Below are 24,680 nucleotides of genomic sequence, written 5' to 3' on the forward strand. Positions count from 1 at the left end.
CAAGCGATTGCATGAAAAATTTCAACGTATAAATGCTGAAGTTTTTAAGAAGCAACTTTAAAAGAGAATACAAAAAATTGCACGCAACCAATTGCATCGTCTAAAACCCCTCAAAGAAGTGCTAAATGTGCGCCGTAGTTGGCAACACTGATTCATTATTTTGTTTTCTTATGACATTTGTTTCAAACCGAATGACACTTACCAACACTGGAAACTCATTGGACAAACTTAGGACCAAAACAAAATAAACCAGCTGACAAACAAAATCCAATTGGAAGACTTCATCGCATATCGCAAATAAATTTCGAAATTTTGGGAAAAGCGGTTGATCGTAGATGAATATGAAATAGCGCATAAATGTCCCGGGAAAAAGAAGTACGCGGAAAAGATTGGTGCAAGTTCGCAGTTACGAAGACACAAAGGAAATAATTGTGAAACGGCAAATAAGAGATCAATCATCAGAGGGGATTTTCTGGTAGCTTTAGTGAGCAGCGCGTTGATAGATTTGCAACTCCCATCCATCCATAGATTTCAAAAACGGTCACACAATGTCACAAGAAGACCAAGAGTATCGCCAAGTGGTAATCAATTGTCTGAGGGAGCGTAATAAGAGGGATGTGCTGCCTTTCAAAGAAATCATTTTGCAGAGTAAGTAGGGGAAGAGAAAACCCAAATGTTTTGTAGAAACGCTGCACATCACAACAATACAGCTTTTCTAGCAACTTAGGAGGAAGAGGGTCAAGGTCGCCTTTAGTTAAGCGACCGCGTGCGTTAGTAGTGTAGAAGTGTGGGTGTGTGTGCATGTGTGATGTGTTTATGTTTGCTTATTTGTTTTGTTATTCGACGATATCGGTGGGATGCTGCCGCTACTATTGTCTCTACTGCAAATGTTGACTTTATCGAGTATTTCTTTTTCCGGATTGTAATGTTCTAAACTTTCTCCCTTTCCTCGTTTACTTAGATAATCGCTTGATGGATAATGTGGCCCAGCTAAAGGCTGATAATTTAAAAATTTCCGTTGAAAATGAACAACTACGTACGGCCATTTCAACAGGTGGTGGTCTTGGCGGTAAAGATAGCACAGCCGCCCAATTGGCCATTGCGGCATTGGAAAAGAAACTCTTAGCCCAACAGGAAGAGTTGACGGGTTTGCACAAACGCAAAGGCGAAAATTCACAAATGATTGTCGATCTTAATCTGAAAATGGAAAAGCAACAGCAAATCATAGCTAGCAAAGAACAAAGGTAAGAAGTCATCAATATTGTGATGTCATTGATAACGTCTGCATGGAACATTTTTCGTATGCTATTACAGTTTGGTAGAACAGCGAAATGCCAACACATCCTTGAGAGCCGAAGTTCAAATGCTAAAATCAAGTTTGGACGAATTGAAAAATCTTAATACAACACTTCATGACGAATATACCGCCTTGCAATTGGCTTTCAGTGCATTGGAAGATAAAATGAGGGCATCTCAGGTGAGATTCAGATAACAAAAGAATTTTAAAATGTGCTCGTAGAAAATAACGTGGTCAATGAATCATTATATGTTCATCGCCAGTAATTAGTGTTACCCCATGCATAATATTGAGATAAGCAGAAATTGTTTTACTAGCAAGTACAATGGCTTTAGCATATAGAAATATGTTTACCACTTTGATTTGAATATCGTTTGAATGATTCTTGGAATTGTAATCTAAACCATCTAGTTCACGTTTTGCAATATTCGAAGTCGATCTCTTGTGTATTTATTTATAATATCAATGGATTAAATAATTCATACAGATTATACATAAAATTTTTTATTAAAAAGTACACTATATAAATTATATACTCGCCCGTGTACAAATTGAGAGAGTTGACTAATCGAAATTTTGCGTACGTGCAATGATCTAAACTAATCGGTGATCAAATCAAAACCAAAAAATCAAATTAAAAAAAGGACAATTTAGAAAGTCAAAATTAATAAAAGAAATGCAATTTGGATATTATCCTTTTATCCGGACACTGTTCAAGATCTTCTGAGTTAAATTCATTTAGTACTGCCGTGCACTTTGGGAGCAAACGTGGGTTTTGAAAGTTAGGTTCAGTATTACTATCCTTTTGGGTGTGATGGTGCGTTTGTTAATACCATCTTATAATAGCTTTTCAGCTTGGGTAAAAACTGTTTTATATCTTTAATAAGAAAGACCATTGCACCATGAAGGTTCACTACTTTCTAAACCAACGATAAAATAATGAACAATTGCCGCAACACAAACAAAATAAATTTTACTGTCCGCATTACAGAGAAAAGGTTGAAAAAGTGTTTGAAAAATTGAGCTATCCGGACTATTCAATAACTTTTTGCAAATCGAAACACTCTTATATGTTGTAATCCTAAAATTCGACTAATCAATTTTTATGTTCGATTTCTGAGCCGAATACATGTTTGTTTCCATGGCTACTTTTTGGACTTCTATATATTGAATATTTTCTAATAAACTTGATTGACACAGCGACGTTCAAATTGTTTCTCTCGTCTGAAAAGCACGTTTTCCCAAAAACTGCAAAATTTACAACCATGAAGACAGTGACAACCGTACGTGAATGAAACTTGTGGCCTGCGCGTGACTTTTTATACCCTAAACCACATAAGGTCAGGGTATAATAACTTTGATCTGCCAAAAATATGTTCCTACCAGATATATTGATTTTATATATTGATGATACCGATCGACTCACAGTCACCTTCTGAATCGATCTAGCCCTTGGTGTCCATCCGTCCCTCTGTCCATGTATTTGTTGTTTGTAGGATTCCGATCCCAATTGTTAACCGATTTTGATGAAATTTGGTTTATGGCGTTTTTTTAACACAAGAACGAACGATATTGAATTTGATAAAGCTCCCATATATATGTATCGCTCGATTTTGATAAATGGGGTCAGATTGGCCTCATTTACTAACAGATTAGCGTCAAATTTGCAACAAAGTAATCTAATAAATTTTATCGAAATCGGTTCAGATTTAGATATAGCTTCCACATATATATGTATCGCCCGATATTCCAAAATTTGACCATTAATCCCTTATTTATTAGCCGATCGTACTCAAAGTTGGCGTACTCTAATATTCTAATCTTCTATAGTGCAAAAAATCATGTCAATCGGTTCAGATTTAGATATAGCGTCTCAGTTATTAACCGATCTTACACAAACTTAGCACAAGGTATCCTCCTGTGGTTTCAAGCAAACCTGGAAAATATCATCCAAATCGGTTCAAATTTAGATAGAGCTCCCATATATCTGTGGCTTGGTGCTAAAAGGGCCAATGTCAAAATATGCAGTTTTGAGATAATACAACTTGAATGTTTTAACAAAAACTATTTTAACTACAGCAGCCACTGTTTCATTCCATACGTAGCATATAGAAGATGATTTTATTCCCATCGTTTGGTAGATGGTGAGGTTAAGTGCCCACAGTTGACGTTTATAAAAGGGCCAAAGTAGACATTGGCCCTTTTAGCATTAAGTTTTATAGATGAGTTCATAATGACATTGGCCAGTTTTACGCTTATTTAACCCCTTCTTGGTAAAATTTAAGATTGACTGTTTTATAATTATGAAAGAGAGCAAAAAAAGAAATCTAATGCAATGATTAAATCAAAACGGTAAAATATTGACATTGGCCCTTTTAGCACCAAGCCACAGATATATACATCGCTCGATTTTTCCAATTTGGGCCTCAATACTCTTATTTATTAACCAATGCTACTCAAGTTTCAAATTTTTATGTAATATCAGATCGTATTTATTAGACTTAAATCTAACTCTTACATACACATTAATTGAGCGAATAATTTACTCAATTTTAGTTGTATACTAACTTTGTAGGTGCATCATCAACTATAGCTACAGATAATATAATATCACAAATTTCTGCTCAGATTGTTATAAAACTCCCATAAAAATGCACCCTATAATATTCTTAAATATGGAAATGCGCTTTATCTTTCAAACCTGTACCAATGGTACCCCGCTAATGCTTATGTTACTAATTCAGTGGGGGTGGTTTAGGATATGATATAATCGGCCGACTTTCTACTTTACTTACTTGTTTAATTTTGACAATAAGCAGTAGTCTCACGGGGTTGGGGAAATTCAAGATGCTTCTTTCGCTGGTGTGGACCACGCGATATTTTGATCGTGATATCACCAAAATTTGACCCAAGTTATGCCTCCACAATACCTTTCAGAAGCACAAGATATTAGCCATACACTTTCACATTTAGATATCGAATGATTTCCAAGCATTCTTTTGCAAAAACTTTTTCGACTTCAAATTTTTAAGAAAACGATATTAATTTTCAAAATGACTTATACCCTTATTAAACCTTTATTGCACCTGTAAGCAAAAAGCCTTTATTAATTTGAATTAAAATTACCTCATATAAACCGATCAGCATCTCAGGGTGAATTATACCTCCAATCGGTGCAAAATTTTTGGATAATGTAGACTCATATTTTATTCGACACTCCTGAAACTGGAAAAGTGAAATGGGCCTATGCGCTCAATCGATTAGATAAGAAATGGCTCAAAGTAAATTGATTTTTAAAAACTTTGTTGTTTAGTTGGCCTTTTATTTTATTATTTTATAGGCTCCGTGGAAGTTCTCGCTATTTCGAAAACTCAATAGGATCGATTAAAAAGATATTTTTTATCTATAAGATGAGTCTAAAAACTGAAAAAAGGATAGCGAATATTTGGCATTTTCCGAGGAATATTTGGCATGAATGAATACTCAATAGGATCGATTAAAAATATATTTCTTATCTATAAGATGAGTCTAAAAACTGAAAAAAGGATAGCGAATATTATGCATTTTTCGAGGAATATTTGGCATGGATGAATATTTGATCAAAACACTTTAAACTGCATTACGGCTAAATGAACGTTTGTTTTGGAACACATACGCCACGACGTACATTTTCTATTTTGTCTTAAAAAATCTTCACGGATCAGAAGTAAGAATGTCTTTACTGACCACCAGTTATTTTTTCATCAGTAGCTAAATTTTCCATAGCGAAAAAAATTGGAAAAGACCATGCACCAAGAGTTTGTCTGTTTGTCTATTGAGTTAAAAATTCATTGTCGTCTGAATCAGTCCATTAAAGTGAAACTTCTACTACATTATTAGTCAATTGTTAAAACACAGTTGGATAACCCTTTCTCCGCCACATAATTGCCGTACATTTCTATTTCAGGTACGGCATTAATTTATTAAGCGGCCCCGGCTGCGACTCCAGTATTTCTCATTAGCCTCAACTCCGGTGTCGACTACGAATAATGAAACAAAATCTCAAAATGGACCAATATAACTATTTTTATTTGCCATATGATTTTATGTGTCCAAGAGAACACCAATTTGACACGAATTTCACACCGTCAAATCTTAGCATTTTAGGGGTCTAAAAGAACTAAAATAGTAAAAAAGTTTATATACAGACTCCCATCAAAATATAGACAGATACCAACATTCTTCAGCATCCGTTTTTATAAAACAACTAAGGAAAGTCTAAAGTCGAGCGGGGCCGACTATATTATACCCTTCACCACTATGTATATCAATATATTTGATACAATCGTAACACCTTCAAATTTGTTAGGAACTATATAAAGGTTTATATTCCCATATACAAATATTTAAGTATGAACCGATTTGGACAAAATTGTTTAAACTTTCACAAAATGTCTAGACTCACAATTTAAATTGGTTGATGACCGGGGCGGACCACAATGTTAGTAAAAGTATATCGGAAATATTTAAATTGCTTAAAATTTCGAAAATCTGCATTTATGATTTATAGGTCGATATATACTAAGTAGAGTATAGGTAAATTTGAATAATTTTTGCCAGTTTTCGAATTAACAGTGACAATTTTACAAGGAACATGTAAGTATTTTGGCCATATTTGGTAAAATCGGAAGAACATATATATATATGGGGGCTTTGTCTAATTCTGAGCCGACTTTGATAAAACTTGGCACACACAACTACAAAATTTTCGAAATGAAACTTTGGCCTCCGTGGTCATATGAATCTAAATCGGGCGAAAGATATATATGGAAGTTATATCTAAATCTGAACCGATTTCAACCCAATTTGGCATGTGTTGCAAGAATGTTAGTCCTACTCTCTGTGCAAAACTTTAAGTAAATCGGCGTGAAATTTTGACCTCTGGAGCCATATAAGTTCGTATCGGACGAAAGATATATAAAGGGTGATTTGTTAAGAGCTTGATAACTTTTTTTTTAAAAAAAACGCATAAAATTTGCAAAATCTCATCGGTTCTTTATTTGAAACGTTAGATTGGTCCATGACATTTACTTTTTGAAGATAATTTCATTTAAATGTTGACCGCGGCTGCGTCTTAGGTGGTCCATTCGGAAAGTCCAATTTTGGGCAACTTTTTCGAGCATTTCGGCCGGAATAGCCCGAATTTCTTCGGAAATGTTGTCTTCCAAAGCTGGAATAGTTGCTGGCTTATTTCTGTAGACTTTAGACTTGACGTAGCCCCACAAAAAATAGTCTAAAGGCGTCAAATCGCATGATCTTGGTGGCCAACTTACCGGTCCATTTCTTGAGATGAATTGTTCTCCGAAGTTTTCCCTCAAAATGGCCATAGAATCGCGAGCTGTGTGGCATGTAGCGCCATCTTGTTGAAACCACATGTCAACCAAGTTCAGTTCTTCCATTTTTGGCAACAAAAAGTTTGTTAGCATCGAACGATAGCGATCGCCATTCACCGTAACGTTGCGTCCAACAGCATCTTTGAAAAAATACGGTCCAATGATTCCACCAGCGTACAAACCACACCAAATTCGGGATGCATGGGCAGTTCTTGAACGGCTTCTGGTTGCTCTTCACTCCAAATGCGGCAATTTTGCTTATTTACGTAGCCATTCAACCAGAAATGAGCCTCATCGCTGAACAAAATTTGTCGATAAAAAAGCGGATTTTCTGCCAACTTTTCTAGGGCCCATTCACTGAAAATTCGACGTTGTGGCTCGTTAGTAAGTCTATTTATGATGAAATGTCAAAGCATACTGAGCATCTTTCTCTTTGACACCATGTCTGAAATCCCACGTGATCTGTCAAATACTAATGCATGAAAATCCTAACCTCAAAAGAATCACCCTTTATATGGCAGCTATATCTAAATCTGTACCAATTTCAACAAATTTTGGTATGCATAGTAATCGTCAATCGGAACCAACGATTGGCCTCTGAGACCATAGGAGTGTAAATCGGGCGAAAGCTATATATGAGAGCTATATCTGAATCTGAACCAATTTGACTGATATTTTGCAAAATTTACGAAATTCACAAAATATTCGATTATACTAAATTGGAAGATGATCGGTTGATATATAGGTAATTTATGACCAGATCGGTTATAAATATATATGGCAGCTATATCTAAATCTGAACCGATTTTTTCTAAAATCAATAGAGATCGTCTTTGAGCCGAAAAAAGACTCTATGCCAAATTTAAGGACGATCGGACCTAAACTGCGAGCTGGACTTTGCACACAAAAATACATCAACAGACAGACAGATAGACGGACAGACAGACAGACGGACATCGCTAAACCGACTCAGAATCGGTTCACTAAAAGGTGAGTCTATGACTACTCCATCTCGGCATTACATGCAAATGCACAAACTTATTATACCCTGTACCACAGTAGTGGTGAAGGGTATAAACATAAAACTTGAACAAAAGTTTCCAGAAGTTAAAAAAGTTAAATCTTGTTATCGGTCTATATGGAGGATAAATAAAAAAAATCGATATAGAAAAAAATACATTAGCCGTTTTGGCAACACCAGACATGAAATACGTCTGATAAGACCAATTGGAACATCGGTTTATATGTGGGTACTATATCACAAATCTGTCCGGTATGACCCATCTTCGAACTTGACGTACCGGCCTAAAATTCACAATGATCGGTTCTACGATACCGCTATATTGTCTTAACATTGTACCTCAATCCAGCGTATATATGTATATTTTTTATCCACCACTTCGTTTTCGTTGTTCGATTGGAGAACTTAATAGAATCTAAATTTTCTTTAGTTACACAAATATTAAGTGCCTGTTTTGGGTTTGCCCGAGTCGGATTCGAGTAAAATTTTTACGACTCGGGCTTCTACACCGACTCCACAGCCCTGGTATTAGGTATACCCAATAACAAAAAATTTTTTTTTTGACTTGACCAAGACATAAATTTGTATGATACCCTCACACGTCTGCGTACGTCCCTGGTTAGTGTTATATATATTGATTACAAAACCTATTTTGCGTGTATACAGAGAAAAATATCGATCGAACAGTATATAAAGGGTGATACGGTCAAAATTTGGTCAATATAAACTTGACGTATATCTTTCAATTTTGTATTTAAAAAATCTGAACACCCCTCTTTTTGAAGGTGTGTGTGTAGAATGTTGCTCCTATTTTGATTTTGGAATTCACTCTTCAGTTGTCAAAATGCCGTCCAAGCAAGAAGAGCAGCGTATCAAAATTTTGCTCGCGCATCGCGAAAATCCGAGCTACTCGCACGCAAAGCTGGCAAAATCGCTAAAAGTTGCCAAATCAACCGTTACAAATGTATTTAAAGTGTTTGGGGAAGGTTTGTCGACCGTTACAAATGTAATTAAAGTGTTTGGGGAACGTTTGCCGACAGCCAGAAGTCTGGATCGGGGGAAATCGAAAACCGGAAGCCGCTGAGACGACAAAGAGAGTTGCCGGTAGTTTCAAGCGAAACCCTAACCTCTCTCTCCGAGATGCCGCAAATAAGCTGGGTGTATCGTCTACAACCGTGCATCGAGCCAAAAAACGAGCCGGACTATCGACTTACAAGAAGGTAGTGACTCCAAATCGCGATGATAAACAAAATACGACGGCCAAAGCGCGATCCCGGAGGCTGTACACGATGATGCTGACGAAGTTTGACTGCGTGGTAATGGACGACGAAACCTACGTCAAAGCCGACTACAAGCAGCTTCCGGGACAGGAGTTTTATACGGCAAAAGGAAGGGTAAGGTAGCAGATATTTTCAAGCACATAAAACTGTCAAAGTTCGCAAAGAAATATCTGGTTTGGCAAGCCATCTGTACATGTGGCTTGAAAAGCAGCATTTTCATAGCCATTACGGTAAAAAGGCCATGGAGTGGTACACCGCCAACAACGTGCAGGTGGTTCCCAAGGACAAGAACCCTCCCAACACGCCAGAGCTCCGCCCAATTGAGAAATACTGGGCTATTGTCAAGCGGAACCTAAAGAAGACCAAAAAAAAACTGCTAAAGACGAGCAGCAGTTCAAGGCAAACTGGCTTTCTGCGGCGAAGAATGTGGACAAGGTGGCTGTACAAAATCTGATGACAGGTGTCAAGCGTGAGGCCCGTCAATTCGGATTTGGAAAAGCGAAAGCCTAACTGCATATTTTTCCTGAATTTTATACTAATTGAACTTGAAAAAGAAATTTAATTTGATTTTTTAAATAAACGATTTCACCGATTTACACGCGTTTTCCCTTGACCAAATTTTGACCGTATCATCCTTTAAATGAAATCAACGACTAATATTTCATACAATTCAAAGTTCCTACATACTAAGCACAGAGGTTTGCGGTATAAATGTTGACAATATTCCTTCCTTAAAATCTGTTGTGTACACTCAAAAAAAAAAGTTTACTTGGATCTAAAGATTTTCACCTTTCTTTAAGGGTTTTGGTATTGATTCCCAGCCAAAGATGGAGGTTCTTTAAAATAAGAAAATTTTGTTTGTCTATCTGGCTTTAAATCTAGAATCTATAAAATTAATATTAGGATACACATCTCATTTATCTAATTTTCATTCTATTTTCCCGGTATATTAATAAAGCTATTCACGTACAAACAAATGCCAGTTTAAAAATCCAAATTATGACGCATACTTCGAAATAAAAAATATGTTCTTAATTCCAAAAATATTTTAAACCAAAGATGCTAAATCCTCAAAATAAGTCTTAGCCTATATTTGAAGCGTTTTTATTTTAAATCTAAAGATTCAATATTTCAGTTAATTTAAGGATGATTTCTTTAAATCAAAAATGTGTTTCTTTACTTTAAGGAACATTTGCCATAGCTTAAGGCAACTTTAACTAAGGGTCGCAAATTTTCAAAATGTGTGTCCTAAATTTAATGAAAAAAATTGTTGAAGCAAAGATTATAAATTTTCTTTTTATTAAAATTTCATTATTTTAAAGAAATTTTTCCTTAATAGTGTGTAAATTGCTCATCCTAAAATTGTGGTTGCGTAATTTTTAATATCACGTAGGTTAGGTTAGGTGGCATGTATCAGGCTCACTTAGACTATTCAGTCCATTGTGATACCACATTGGTGAACTTCTCTCTTATCACTGAGTGCTGCCCGATTCCATGTTATGCTCAATGACAAGGGACCTCCTTTTTATAGCCGAGTCCGAACGGCGTTCCACATTGCAGTGAAACCACTTAGAGAAGCTTTGAAACCCTCAGAAATGTCACCAGCATTACTGAGGTGGGATAATCCACCGCTGAAAAACTTTTTGGTGTTCGGTCGAAGCAGAATGCAAGGCGGGCATGCTAACCATTGCATCACGGCGGCTCCCACGTAAATATTTTTTCAGTATACAAAGTTCAATTTAGAATCGTGCTAACAATAATTTTTTTTCTCCCCACATTATTCATATCTAACAAAAATATTTATCTTATCGATTATCTGGTGAGCTTTCCCACATAAGTAACAATACAATCGATATCGTTAAAACATTGTGCACTACTAAGAACATTCTAATAATTTGATCTCTACAAAAAAAGTAAATATTTATAATGTAATAGCTGATTGACATAACGCTACAAAATACAATTGACAGTTAATTATGGCTGTGATTGTTTGGGCTAGTGATAATTGATTGATCCCATCAAAAATGTTTTCATTAGATTGTTAGAAATATTTTCACGATTTTTCACCATATTCTAATATTTTATAAACCAGTCATTACGAATGCGATATGAGTTTCGCAAAATGTTGTGGAATACCACACACTTATCGAATATTTTTTTCTAATTTCTCTAATCTTTAGTTTGTTTTTGTTTCTCGCTGTCACAACAAAGTGATGTTGCAATTTTTTATTTTATTCCATTATGTTGCTATCAAGAAATAGTTCCCATAGTCATAGCTCTATTATTCGTATACAGTTGGTGAAGAAAGAATTTTTATTAATTTACATTTTGGCTGAATGCCAAGTGTTGTGCACAAGTGTCCAATATAGATATCAATAATATGATGTATCGTTGTATATTAGATTGTACCGACGCATGTTTGGGGATTACTCATAGAAAGTTTCTCAAAAGCAACGATGTTATGTGGACAAGTGACAAAATTCCTCTTTAAAATATGAGCAGCAGTATTTTATTTTCATCTCAGAGAAAAGAGATTACCTCTTTATAAGTCAATATTTTCATATTTGGGAAAAATCGCAAAATCGAGCATAGCCAACACCCAAGACGAGTATAACCTAATATACATTATTAATGGATGGTGTTAACTTTAATTGAACAATTAAAACGTACTTGAAGTGGATGTATGAAATAACTGCTGTTTTGTTATTTTACAAGGGTAGTCCCATATGAACTTATACTGAAAAAGATATTTACGTGATATTAAAGATTTCATAAACTAAATTTTAGGATTCACAATTTACAGAATATTATGGACAAATTTCTTTAAAATAAGAAAAAAATTAATTATAACAAAGTATATAATCTTTGCTTAAAATTTTTTTTTATTAAATTTAGGATACAAATTTTGAAAATTTGCGTCCCTCCGTTAAAATCGTATGTCTTTGAACTAAGGCAAATTTTCCTTTTGATTTAAAGACATCGTCCTTAAAATCTTTAGATTTACGATAAAAACGCTTGAAATATATGTTAGGTTAAGACATATTGTGAGGATTCAGCATCTTTGGTTTAAAGTTGTTTTTTTTTTTTACTTTGAGGTATTCATTATAATTTGGATTTTTAAACTGGCAGTTGCTTGTACGTGAATAGTTTTATTAATATAAAGAGAAACAAGTATATACGGCCGAACTTACGGCCTGGCCGAATCTTATGTACCCTCCACCATAGATTGCGTAGAAACTTCTACGAAAGACTGTCATCCACAATGGAATTACTTGGGTTGTGGTATCTTAAAACTTCTTAACATCGTTTTCTAAATTGTGAGTTAATCCATACGTGGTAGAGATTCAGACATGAAATATGGGGGTCGCTTATATGGCGGATATATCCAATTATGAACTTGATATGGACAAATTTTTGTGTGATTGGGGATCGATTTATCTCAGGGCTATATATAACTATAGACCGATATGGGCCTAGTTGGGCATGTTTTTTAGCGGCCATATAATAGCACAATGTACCAAATTTCAACTGACTCGGATGAAATTTGCTCCTCCAAGAGGCTCCAAAACCAAATCTCGGTATCGGTTTATATGGGGCCTATATATAATTATGGACTGATATGAACCAATTCCTGCATGATTGTTGGATACCATATACTAACATCACGTACCAAATTTCAACCGAATCGGATGAATTTTGCTCTTCCAAGGGGCTCCGGAGGTCAAATATGGGGATCGGTTTATATGGGGGCTATATGTAATTATGCATCGATTTCGACCAATTTTTGCATGGGTGTTTGAGGCCATATATTAACACCACGTACCAAATTTCAACTAAATCAAATGAATTTTGGTCTTCCAAGAGGCTCTGGAATTCAAATCTGGTGATCGGTTTATATGGCGGCTACATATAATTATTGACCGATGTGGACCAATTTTTGCATAGTTGTTAAAGACCATATACTTACACCATGTACCAAATTTCAGCCGGATCGGATGAAATTTGCTTCTCTTAGAGGCTCCGCAAGGCAAATCGAGGGATGGGTTTATATGGGGGCTATATATAATTATGGACCGATGTGGACCAATTTTTGAATGGTTGTTAGAGATCATATGCTGACACCCTGTACCAAATTTCAGCCGGATCGGATGATTAGAGTCCGCGCAAGCCAAATTTGGTGGTCCGTTTATATAGGGGCTATACGTAAAAGTGGACCGATATGGCCCATTTGCAATACCATCCGATCTACATCAATAACAACTACTTGTGCCAAGTTTCAAGTCGAAAGCTTGTTTCGTTCAGAAGTTAGCGTGATTTCAACAGACGGACGAACATGCACAGATCGACTCAGAATTTCACCATGACCCAGAATATATACTTTATGGGGTCTTAGAGCAATATTTCGATGTGTTACAAACGGAATGACGAAGTTAATATACCCCTATCCTATGATAAAAAGAATGAAAATTCGATAATTGAGATCTGTATTCAAATTTCAATTTTATTGATCCTAGATTTAAACAAGTATATACGGCCGTAAGTTCGGCCAGGCCGAAGCTTATGTACCCTCCATCATGGATTGCGCAGAAACTTCATCTAAACACTGTCATCCACAATCGAATTACTTAAGTTGCGGTAACGCTTGCCGATGGCAAGGTATCTTAAAACCTCCTAACACCATCTTCCAAATTGTATGTAAGTCCATACGTGGTATATATTAAATCAAAAAAGATCGATCCAATACGTATATAATTCAGTTTGACAAAGTAGACATAAAATTTTGACAAAATTTTCTACAGAAATAAAATTTTAACAAAATTTTCTATAGAAATAAAATTTTGACAAAATTTTCTATAGAAATAAAATTTTGACAAAATTTTCTATAGAAATAAAATTTTGACAAAATTTTCTATAGAAATAAAATTTTGGTAGATTATTTTTGGCTCTAGTGGCAACCATGATTATGAACCATGAAATTTGCTTCTCTTTCTGGGGATCGGTTTATATGGGCGCCATATATAATTATGGACCGATGTGGACCAATTTTTGCACGGTTGTTAGAGACCATATACCAATACCATGTACCAAATTTCAGCCGGATCGGATGAAATTTACTTCTCTTTGAGGCTCCGCAAGCCAAATCTGGGGATCGGTTTATATGGGGGCTATATATAATTATGGACCGATGTGGACCAATTTTTGCATGATTGTTAGAGACCATAAACCAACACCATGTACCAAATTTCAGCCGGATCGGATGAAATATGCTTCTCTTAGAGGCTCCACAAGCCAAATCTGGGGATCGATTTATATGGGGGCTATATATAATTAAGGACCGATATGGACCAATTTGTCCATGGTTGTTAGAGACCATATACCAACATCATGTACCAAATTTCAGCCGGATCGGATGAAATATTCTTCTCTTTGAGGCTCCGCAAGCCAAATCTGGGGATCGGTTTATATGGGGGCTATATATAATTATGGACCGATGTGAACCAATTTTTGCATGGTTGTTAGAGACCATATACCAACATCATGTACCAAATTTCAGCCGGATCGGATGAAATTTGCTTCTCTTTTTGGCTCCGCAAGCCAAATCGGGGGATCGGTTTATATGGGGGCTATATATAATTATGGACCGATGTGGACCAATTTTTGCATGGTTGTTAGAGACCATATACCAACACCATGTACCAAATTTCAGCCGGATCGGATGAAATATGCTTCTGTTAGAGGCTCCACAAGCTAAATCTGAGGGTCCCTTTGTATGGGGGCTATACGTAAAAGTGGACCGATATGGCCCATTTTCAATACCATCCGACCTACATCGATAACAACTACTTGTGCCAAGTTTCAAGTCGATATCTTGTTTCGTTCGGAAGTTAGCGTGATTTCAACAGACGGACGGACGGACATGCTTAGATCGACTCAGAATTTCACCACGACCTAGAATATATATACTTTATGGGGTCTTAGAGCAATATTTCGATGTGTTACAAACGGAATGACAAAGTTAATATACCCCCATCCTATGATGGAGGGTATAAAAAAAATCTTTATTATAAAGAAGCATCTTTGGCCCAGAAACAATAGCAAAATCCTTAAGGGAAGGTCAAAATCGTATGATCCAAGAAAACTTTTTTTGTGTGTAGTCTCAACGATTGATGTAAGAGTATCTCCAGACCATTTTACTATCGCTCAGTATAAATTAGTACATGGCTTCAGTCAAACGCGAAATAAGAAAGCGACCTCGTATGTACCTCTTATTGAGGTGGGGATAATCGACCACTGAAAAACCTTTTATTGTACAGTAATCCCTCGATTTACGTCGTGATTGCTTCCGGAATTTGATGACGTTAATCGAAACGACGTAAACCGAATTAAAAATTGCTCATACCTAAGTCCATTTAATAATGTGTAGAAAACTTCTAAAATAAAGGCAATTCAGTCTTTTATTCATAAAAAATAAATATATATATATACATAAAGCAAACATATAAGCAAAAAAATTACAATTCATTATTCAAAAATATCAGGGTTTAAAAATTAAGTTTATAAACAAATGAATAACCGTTACTTTGAGGAGTCTGGTCAGGTACTCAACTCCCAGTATTCCCAGATGCTTCAGCATTAGCATTGAAATTCGGTCGGGGCCCAGCGCCTTAGATGGTTTCGCGCTGTTGATGACATTGGTAACTTCGGCTACGGTAAATTGTGGTGTGTCGTCGGCTCGGAGACCACGTATGCGACGAGTGGCTCTCCTTTTCGCTCTATCACTCTCGGGATGCTCGACAAACAGTCGGTTGAAGTATTTGGCGCATCTCTTCGGATCAGTCACAGTCACGTCGCCATAGGTGACTGAAATCCCATCATCCCTTGTAGCGGGGGTGATGGTTAGAGTACCTGAAGCAATGTAACTTAGGCACAGGAACTGGTAAATTGTGGTCAACAGTGAGAGCCCTCTCGAACCCCGTTTTTAAGGTAACGCTTGTTCTCGGACCAGCCTCATAACACTGCGCTCAAATGTATTCTCTTTCTCAGCCATAAGATTTATTAGTTCGTAAGATTCAAATAAAAAGTTAGTTTTTCGGAGGCCGTATATTAAATACGGTCCTAAAAGATGATTAGTCGTTTTGGGACAAGATCAAACTTCACACTTGGTCAATATACAAATTCGTTTAGTCGATATTCGTTACGATGGAATGTCGATTTCGTCGGTAAGTTGATTTTTCACATTAGCACTGTCTTATATATGTTTCTGTGTAGGACTGCAGTTGGGTATCACTACCACTCCTCATATCACTTGATAATTGATGATTGATTGAGTGATTGGCGTTGCAGTAATTCAATTTAAATTTTGTAAATTTATTTAATTCAAATAAATATTATCCAAAATGACAACAACAACAACATGATAAATGAGTTTCTTCGAGCATTCTCTTCGTTGGACAAAGTCAACAATGAGCTAAATTGCAGAGTACATTAATGACAAAAAATAAAGACAAACATCCTCCATAACATATGTTCCGTTTCACTAGGCATGTTGATGGAAATATGAATTTGAAAAAGTTTATTATCCATTGGCCACAGACGAATACAGTGCAATATTTTTTTTTGCGACAATATTAATCAAATTTGTTTTTCCTATATACGAAATAGAAGCATAATTTAATCTGAAAAAAAAAAATGTTTAAGAAAATTAAAAAAATCATTTCAATTTCTTCTACTTCCATGAATTCAACCACATCCACCACAACCTTTGAACCTCATCTAAATCAGGATGAAAATCGTCGTCTCCTGGATCGTTTAATGCAATACAAATCAAAGGATGCCGATAAATTAAATGAAGAAAATGAAAGCTTTATAAGGTATGTCTGGGGTAAGGGTATGTATTCATTGATCTGTTCTGAATCATACCAAACCCAAATTGTTGTGTATATGTTGAATGTGTTTTTCTTTTTTGTATTTAGTAGTATTTAGTATTTAGTAGATTTTTGCATTTTTAATATTGTATTTATTTTTATTTTAGAAACAAATTGGCAAATTTAATTGGTTATTGGTTTTCATTTCAATTGCATATTAATTATTTTATATACGCTACCCAATTTTACTGGTCCCTAATTTGGTTTGTTCGCATTTTAATTTCATTCATTATTATAATTTTTTTTTTTAACAAAATCGCTTTTAGATTTTGTAACTACAACAGGTTGTACTAAATCTTTTGCATTCTTTTGTGTCTAATGTACCGATAATTTTGGGCCATTCCCACGCAATACCACACAGAAAAAAGTAAACTAAGTTATGGGAAAACTTAATTAATGCGAAAATTGAACTAAATTGTATTCCAAAGTTTGTGATTAATTAAATTAACGAACATTTTCTGACACATTTGGACTTTTAACAACCATTTACGAAATACATCTTTCTCGAAAAGCAAAATGAACTACAAATATAGAAAAAATCGTAAGCGCGAATTTTTGAAAATATTTGATGACACACGTTCCAGACAAGAGTTATAATGCATTAAAAATCATAAAAAAATTTAAAAATAATTTATTTGTCAAAATATCACAAAATTTCTTAATTCACATCCAAAACACTGAATTCGCCTCATACCTTAAAAAGTGATGCAAGTTCAGTGCAGCGGCTGCTGAAATGGTGGACATCCGTCCTATGACAAGCCCATGTTAAATTCATCGCTTCTGTGTCAATTTGGCACCATTTCCGGATCCAAAAGAACATTTTCATTACTTTTTTGGCGACGCTTTTTATACCCTGCGCCACACTGTAAAACAGGGTATTATAAGTTACACTCAAAAAAAAGTGAACTCTCTATTTCACTAAAGCCATATTAACTTTATATTAGTTCATAGAATCATTATGTTTGGAAAAAGTTTATTTTAGTCAAATAATTTTTTGCGTATGTTAGTTAAATGAACTAAAAAACGGGAAAAAGTTATGCACAAATAAAGCATAAAGATTTCCTAATTTCGTATTTCTTACAAAATAGTTCATTATTTCTTTAAATTTGTAAATTTTACCAAAAATGTGTCCGTCATGAACTTCGTATGTCACTAAAGACATTCTTGCAATTTTGAACTCCAAGATTTCTCTTAAAACTACAAAATTTTCTTTAACTACTGAAAAAATTTAGTTATGTCTAATAAATTTTCTTGAATTTGTCGAAAAATATTTACTTATTTTTGCCATATCGGAGTGATGCCAGCGCTTGTAATACCGTTTAGTTAAAATTTTCTAAAAAAGTTCCAAATTTTCTAAAATTAATCGAAAGTTATCTTTCCTGGTGGGTTCACTGTTTTTTCAGTGTAATGCATATGTTTGCAACACCCAGAAGGAGACGAGGTAGACACATGGTGTCTTTGGCAAAAATGCTCAGGGTGGGTTCCTGAGTCGATATAGTCATGTCCGTCTGTCCGTGAACACACACTCAAAAAAAAGTGAACTCTCTATTTCACTAAAGCCAGATTAACTTTATATTAGTTCATAGAATCATTATGTTTGGAAAAAGTTTATTTTAGTCAAATAATTTTTTGCGTATGTTAGTTAAATGAACTTAAAAACGGGAAAAAGTTATACACAAATAAAACATAAAGATTTCCTAATTTCGTATTTCTTACAAAATAGATCATTATTTCTTTAAATTTGTAAATTTTACCAAAAATGTGTCCATCATGAACTTCGTATGTCACTAAAGACATTCTTGCAATTTTGAACTCCAAGATTTCTCTTAAAACTACAAAATTTTCTTTAACTACTGAAGAAATTTAGTTATGTCTAATAAATTTTCTTGAATTTGTCGAAAAATATTTACTTATTTTTGCCATATCGGAGTGATGCCAGCGCTTGTAATACCGTTTAGTTAAAATTTTCTAAAAAAGTTCCAAATTTTCTAAAATTAATCGAAAGTTATCTTTCCTGGTGGGTTCACTGTTTTTTCAGTGCATTTTGTAATCAAAGTCTACGTCGCAGTTTTAGTCCAATCCACTTCAAATTTGGCACAAGTATGTGTTTTGGCTCAGAATAAATCCCTATTGATTTTGGAAGAAATCGGTTCAGATTTAGATATAGCTCCCATATATATATTTCGCCCGATATGGACTTATATGGACCCAGAAGCCAGAGTTTTACCCTAATTTGCTTAAAATTTTGCACAAGAAGAACGATTAGTATTATAGTCAAGTGTGCCAAATTTTATTGAAATCGGTTCAGATTTAGATATAGCTCCCATATATATCTTTCGCCCGATATGGACTAATACGCTTCCAGAAGCCAGAGTTTTACCCCAATTTGGTTGAAATTTTGCACTAGGAGTACAGTTAGTAGCGTAGTTAAGTGTGCCAAATTTTATTGAAATCGGTTCAGATATAGATATAGATCCCATATATATCGTTCGCCCGATTTACATTCATTTGACCACAGTGGCCAATCTTTTACTCCGATTTAATTGAAATTTTGCACAGGGAGTAGAATTAGCATTGTAGCTACGCGTACCAAATTTGGTTGAAATCGGTTCAGATTTAGATATAACTCCCATATATAGCTTTCGCCCGATTTACACTCATATGACCACAGAGGCCAATTTTTAACTCCGATTTAGTAGAATTAGCATTTTTGCTATGCGTGCCAAATTTGGTTGAAATCGGTTCAGATTTAGATATAGCTCCCATATATATATTTTTCTGATTTCGACAAAAATGGTCAAAATACCAACATTTTCCTTGTAAAATCGCCACTGTTTAGTCGAAAAGTTGTAAAAATGACTAATTTTCCTAAACTTCTAATACATATATATCGAGCGATAAATCATAAATAAACTTTTGCGAATTTTCCTTAAAATTGCTTCAGATTTAATTGTTCCCATATTTTTTTACTAACATTGTGTTCCACCCAAGTGCATTAGCCGACTTAAATTTTCAGTCTATAGATTTTGTAGAAGTCTATCAAATTCTGTTCAGATCGAGTGATATTTAATTGTATGTATTTGGGACAAACCTTTATATATAGCCAACAACACATTTGACGGATGTGCTATGGTATCGAACATTTAGATCTACAAGGTGGTGCAGGGTAAAATATAGTCGGCCCCGCCCGACTTTAGACTTTCCTTACTTGTTTTGGCTGGGATTTAGTTCATAAAATTCTTGAGACCTACTTGGAATAAAAAAAAATCATTGAGCTGGGGTAAATTTATTACAAAGTATTAAAAATAAACTAAAACAAAATACATTTTTTTGCAATAAATGTAAATTAATTTTAACATCAGTTGTACAACTGACTTTTTCTGTACTTAGGCTGGTGAAGGGGTTATGATTGACCCTGAAACTTTTTCGCATCGATAGAAAAATGTCTCGCCTGGCCGGATCTACACTCCCCCATTCCGCGCCAAAATCTATATCGATTTATTCAATTTTCGTCCGTCCGTCCGTCTTTCTGTTTTAGTCCATTGATATAATTTTCGGGTAGGGATGGACCACATCAAAGCACATTAAGGGATAGTCCCCAGATAAACGGAATCCCAAATTCAGTTTCTCACGCCCACGCAATTTTATCGAAATTTGTATGAAATATATGGTCGGTCTGCCTTTTGTAATTGTTTAGTACTCTCAAAAAGGATTCAAATAAATTGAACAGCTACATTTTCCTCGCAATAAAGTGGGGGAACATCAAATTTACAAAAGATATTCTATCACTAAAAATTATTCAGACCAAAATATTTTAAAGCAATTTTTTTAGTACAACCTATAGGCAAATAAATAACCTAGGCTCCCACAATTTTTTTTTGTTCGGTATAAGTAAAAATAGTTGGAGAGCCAAAAATCAATATACTTTGATTTGATACTTTTGAAACTTAAATTTCTGGGCTATCTACAGTAATCCCTCGATTTACGTCGTAATTAAAAATTAAAAAAAAAAAAATTCGATGTCATTATTGTTGATACTTATTTTACTTATTTTTATGGAAGGCGTTTCTGATAAAGTGGGTCAAAAAATCGACGAAGTAAATCGAATGGCGACGTAAATCGAAGTTTGATGGAACAAAAAATTTGACGATGTAAATCGAAACAACGTGAACCGAGACGACGTAAATCGATGGATACCTGTAATTTTTTGCGTGTGCTTATTTTGTAGTGTACTCACCTAGCTATGCATGCTTATATTTTTTAGAATTATAATAAAGTGTGGTTGTTGTTCGTTTCTTTTTCTGTCAAGTCGGACGTCATAATGAAACATCCGAAAAATGTCAAAATGAAACAATTCGAAAAATTAATGAAACAAAGGTATGCTTGGTGAAGGTTTGAAAAAAGTTAGAATACTCTAAAGGCAAATTTCTAATAAGAAAAGTCGAAGTAGATAATTTGTAATCTTAAAAATTAAATCAAATTTAATGAAATAATTTATATAAGAAACTTATTTAAATGTTATAGAAAAAGAAAAAAAATTAAGGAAATTGATAGTTTTTGGGCATGGAATAAAAAACTAAATAAAAAAATGAATTAAAATATAAATTGAAGCCTGTTTAACTTTTGATATAATTACGCTGAAAAAATATTGCCGTGAGGAATTCATGTCCTTAAATTTCTCTGAATTAAAGTTTTTTCTTTGTCCAAAAGTAGCTAAACTCTTCAATGAAGTCGTTTTGTCCATATTATTAAGTGATTTGACTTAAAAATGGGTATTATAACATGAAAGAAAATCTTTTTGGACTAAGGTCAACTTGACTTTAATAATTCAGAAAAATTCTTTTTTTGTTCAGTGTATGATTTTTATTAAGTTTTGCAGGAAAAATTGTTTTAAGAAAAATAGCTGAATATACCATTCCTACACGCAAAAAAAAAATAATTGTTTCCTCCCAAACGAAATTTTAGACAAAGTTCGTTTCTCTTATTTCACAGAAAAGTTTATAACTTTTGTGATAAACGTTTATTCTTTTCCAGGATGTAGAAACAATTTCATAAAGAATAACTCAAAAAAATATATATATTCTTTTCTAGCTAATTGCATTTTCCCTCAAATCTTTCTGTAATACAAACAATGTAGAAGAAATTATTAGATTTTTAAAATTTTTTAAATTTTACCTTTCGCCTGGACGGAGAATCGAACCGCGGACCATGCAATTTGTAAGCCAACACACTATCCACTGAGCTATGTATCTGTTATTGTCATCAATAGAAAATTATCCATATAAGTTATATTTATATAGCATAGCTTACGGCGCCCACGAGCCGATTAAACAAACTTTATTTAACAGAAATGTACATTTAGTTGGGGACCGTGGAGCAGTGGTTGCTACGTCTGACTTGCATGCCAAGGGTCGTGGGTTCGATCCCTGCTTCGACCAAACACCAAAACGTGTTTATTTTTATTTTTTTTTTTACATATATTCCAGATATGTTCGGAAGATTCCGAGAAGGTCTTTATCATTACATATTAAATTTTTACTATGAACTGTAAAATGTGTCTTATTAAAGACCTAAAGTCAGATAAGAATGATATAAACGAAATGGACTGTGTTGTTGCTTCAAAAATAACTTTTTTTATTGAAAAAATAAAAATTTTGTAACGACACGAATTTTTTTTTGTGATAAAAGTTTAAAATTTTGGAAGCAATTAAAAAAACTCTAACAAAAGAAAAACGTTTTCGGTACACGTTTTCTAAACTTTTTTTTTTCTTTGCGTGTAAAATTTAAAAATCCCCAGAGTGTTGGCATACGTTTAAAAAGCGTCACTTGTTTTGTAATTTGTTTATTTCTCAGCTGTTTACCAGTAGGATGTTTAAATCCTTTTGCAGTTGGTTAGTACACACATGAGGCTTTTTTAAAAAGAGATCGGCTTAGCAATAGCTGCTTTGCAAATTGGGAATTTTGTACAATAAAACAAAAAATTCTTCTCAAAATTGCTGAAAATTTATCAAATTTTCATTCCCTTTTCGCGGTTTATTAATAAAGGTACTTACGTAACATACAAACAAATGCCACTTTAAAAATCCAAATTATAACGGATACTTCAAAGTAAAAAATATTTTCTTAATTCCAAAACAACTTTAAACCAAAGACGCTACATCCTCAAAATAAGTCTTAGCCTATTTTTGAAGCGTTTTTATCTTAAATCTAAAGTTTAAATATTTCAGTTAGTTTAAGGACAATTTCTTTAAATCAAAAATGTGTTTCTTTACTTTAAGGAAAATTAGCCTTAGTTCAAAGACATGAGACTTTAACGGAGGGACGAAAATTTACAAAATTTGTGTCCGAAATTTAACGAAAAAAAAATTTTTTTGAAGCAAAGATTATAAACTTTATTTTAATTAAAATTTCATTATTCTAAAGAAAGTTGTCCTTAATATTTTGTAAATTTCACATCCTAAAATTTAGGTTGCGTAATCTTTAATATCTCGTAAATATTTTTTTCAGTGCACTGCGCCACACTGTGGAACAGGGTATTATAAGTTAGTGCATATGTTGCAACACTCAGAAGGAGACGAGATAGACACATGGTCCCTTTGGCAAAAATGCTCAGGGTGGGCTCCTGAGTCGATATAGCCATGTCCGTCTTCCGTCTGTCCGTGAACACATTTTTGTAATTAAAGTCTAGGTCGCTGTTTTACTCCAATCGACTTCAAATTTGGCACAAGTATGTGTTTTGGCTCAGAATAGTACCCTATTGATTTTGGAAGAAATCGGTTCAAATTTAGATATAGCTCTCATATATATATCGCCCGATATGGACTTATATGGCCCCAGAAGCCAGAGTTTTACCCTAATTTGCTTAAAAATTTGCACAAGAAGAACAATTAGTACTATGGTCAAGTGTGTCAAATTTTATTGAAGGTTAAAGTGGCAGCCCGATTAAGATTCAGGCTCACTTAGACTATTCAGTCCATTGTGATAAATTTTATTGAAATCGGTTCAGATTTAGATATAGCCACCGTGGTGCAATGGTTAGCATGCCCGCCTTGCATACCCTGCACCACTTTGTACATCTAAATTTTCGATACCATATCACATCCGTCAAATATGTTGGGGTCTACATATAAAGATTTGTCCCAATTACATACATTTAAATATCACTCGATCTGGACAGAATTTGATAGACTTCTACAAAATCTATAGACTCAAAATTTAAGTCGGCTAATGCAATGTTAGTAAAAAATATGGGAAACAGTTAAGTCTGAAGCAATTTTAAGAAAACTTCGCAAAAGTTTATTTATGATTTATCGCTCGATATATATGTATTAGAAGTTTAGGAAAATTAGAGTCATTTTTACAACTTTTCGACTAAGCAGTGGCGATTTTACCAGAAAATTTTTGTCGAAATCAGAAAAACATATATATGGGAGCTATATCTAAATCTGAACCGATTTCAACCAAATTTGGCAAGCATAGCTACAATGCTAATTCTACTCCTTGTGCAAAATTTCAACTAAATCGGAATTAAAAATTGGCCTCTGTGGTCATATGAGTGTAAATCGGGCGAAAGCTATATATGGGAGATATATCTAAATTAGAACCGATTTCAACCAAATTTGGCACACATAGCTACAATGCTAATTCTACTCCATGTGCAAAATTTCAACTAAATCGGAATTAAAAATTGGCCTCTGTGGTCATATGAGTGTAAATCGGGCGAAAGCTATATATGGGAGCTTAATCTAAATCTAACTCTGAACCGATTTCAACGAAATTTGGCAA

The 24,680-nt window shown here is 34.4% G+C and overlaps 1 protein-coding gene across 4 annotated transcripts in view; it reads left to right on the forward strand.

Annotated features, from left to right (window-relative positions):
- The first annotated feature begins 227 nt into the window (after positions 1 to 227).
- Atg16 (Autophagy-related 16) overlaps positions 228 to 24,680 on the forward strand; it is a 553,304-nt gene continuing 528,851 nt past the window's right edge. For 2 of the 4 annotated variants that reach the window (XM_075291478.1, XM_075291636.1), the window contains exons 1-4: positions 228 to 648; positions 962 to 1,244; positions 1,315 to 1,477; positions 16,753 to 16,841. In XM_075291478.1, coding sequence (XP_075147593.1) covers positions 549 to 648; positions 962 to 1,244; positions 1,315 to 1,477; positions 16,753 to 16,841 — 635 coding nt within the window. In that variant the 5' untranslated portion in view covers positions 228 to 548. The remainder of the gene's footprint in view (positions 649 to 961; positions 1,245 to 1,314; positions 1,478 to 16,752; positions 16,842 to 24,680) is intronic. The other 2 variants (XM_075291556.1, XM_075291708.1) reach the window with 1 other exon arrangement.

This window comes from Haematobia irritans, chromosome 1 (genome assembly GCF_050003625.1).
Source record: "Haematobia irritans isolate KBUSLIRL chromosome 1, ASM5000362v1, whole genome shotgun sequence".
NCBI classification, from domain to species: domain Eukaryota; kingdom Metazoa; phylum Arthropoda; class Insecta; order Diptera; family Muscidae; genus Haematobia; species Haematobia irritans.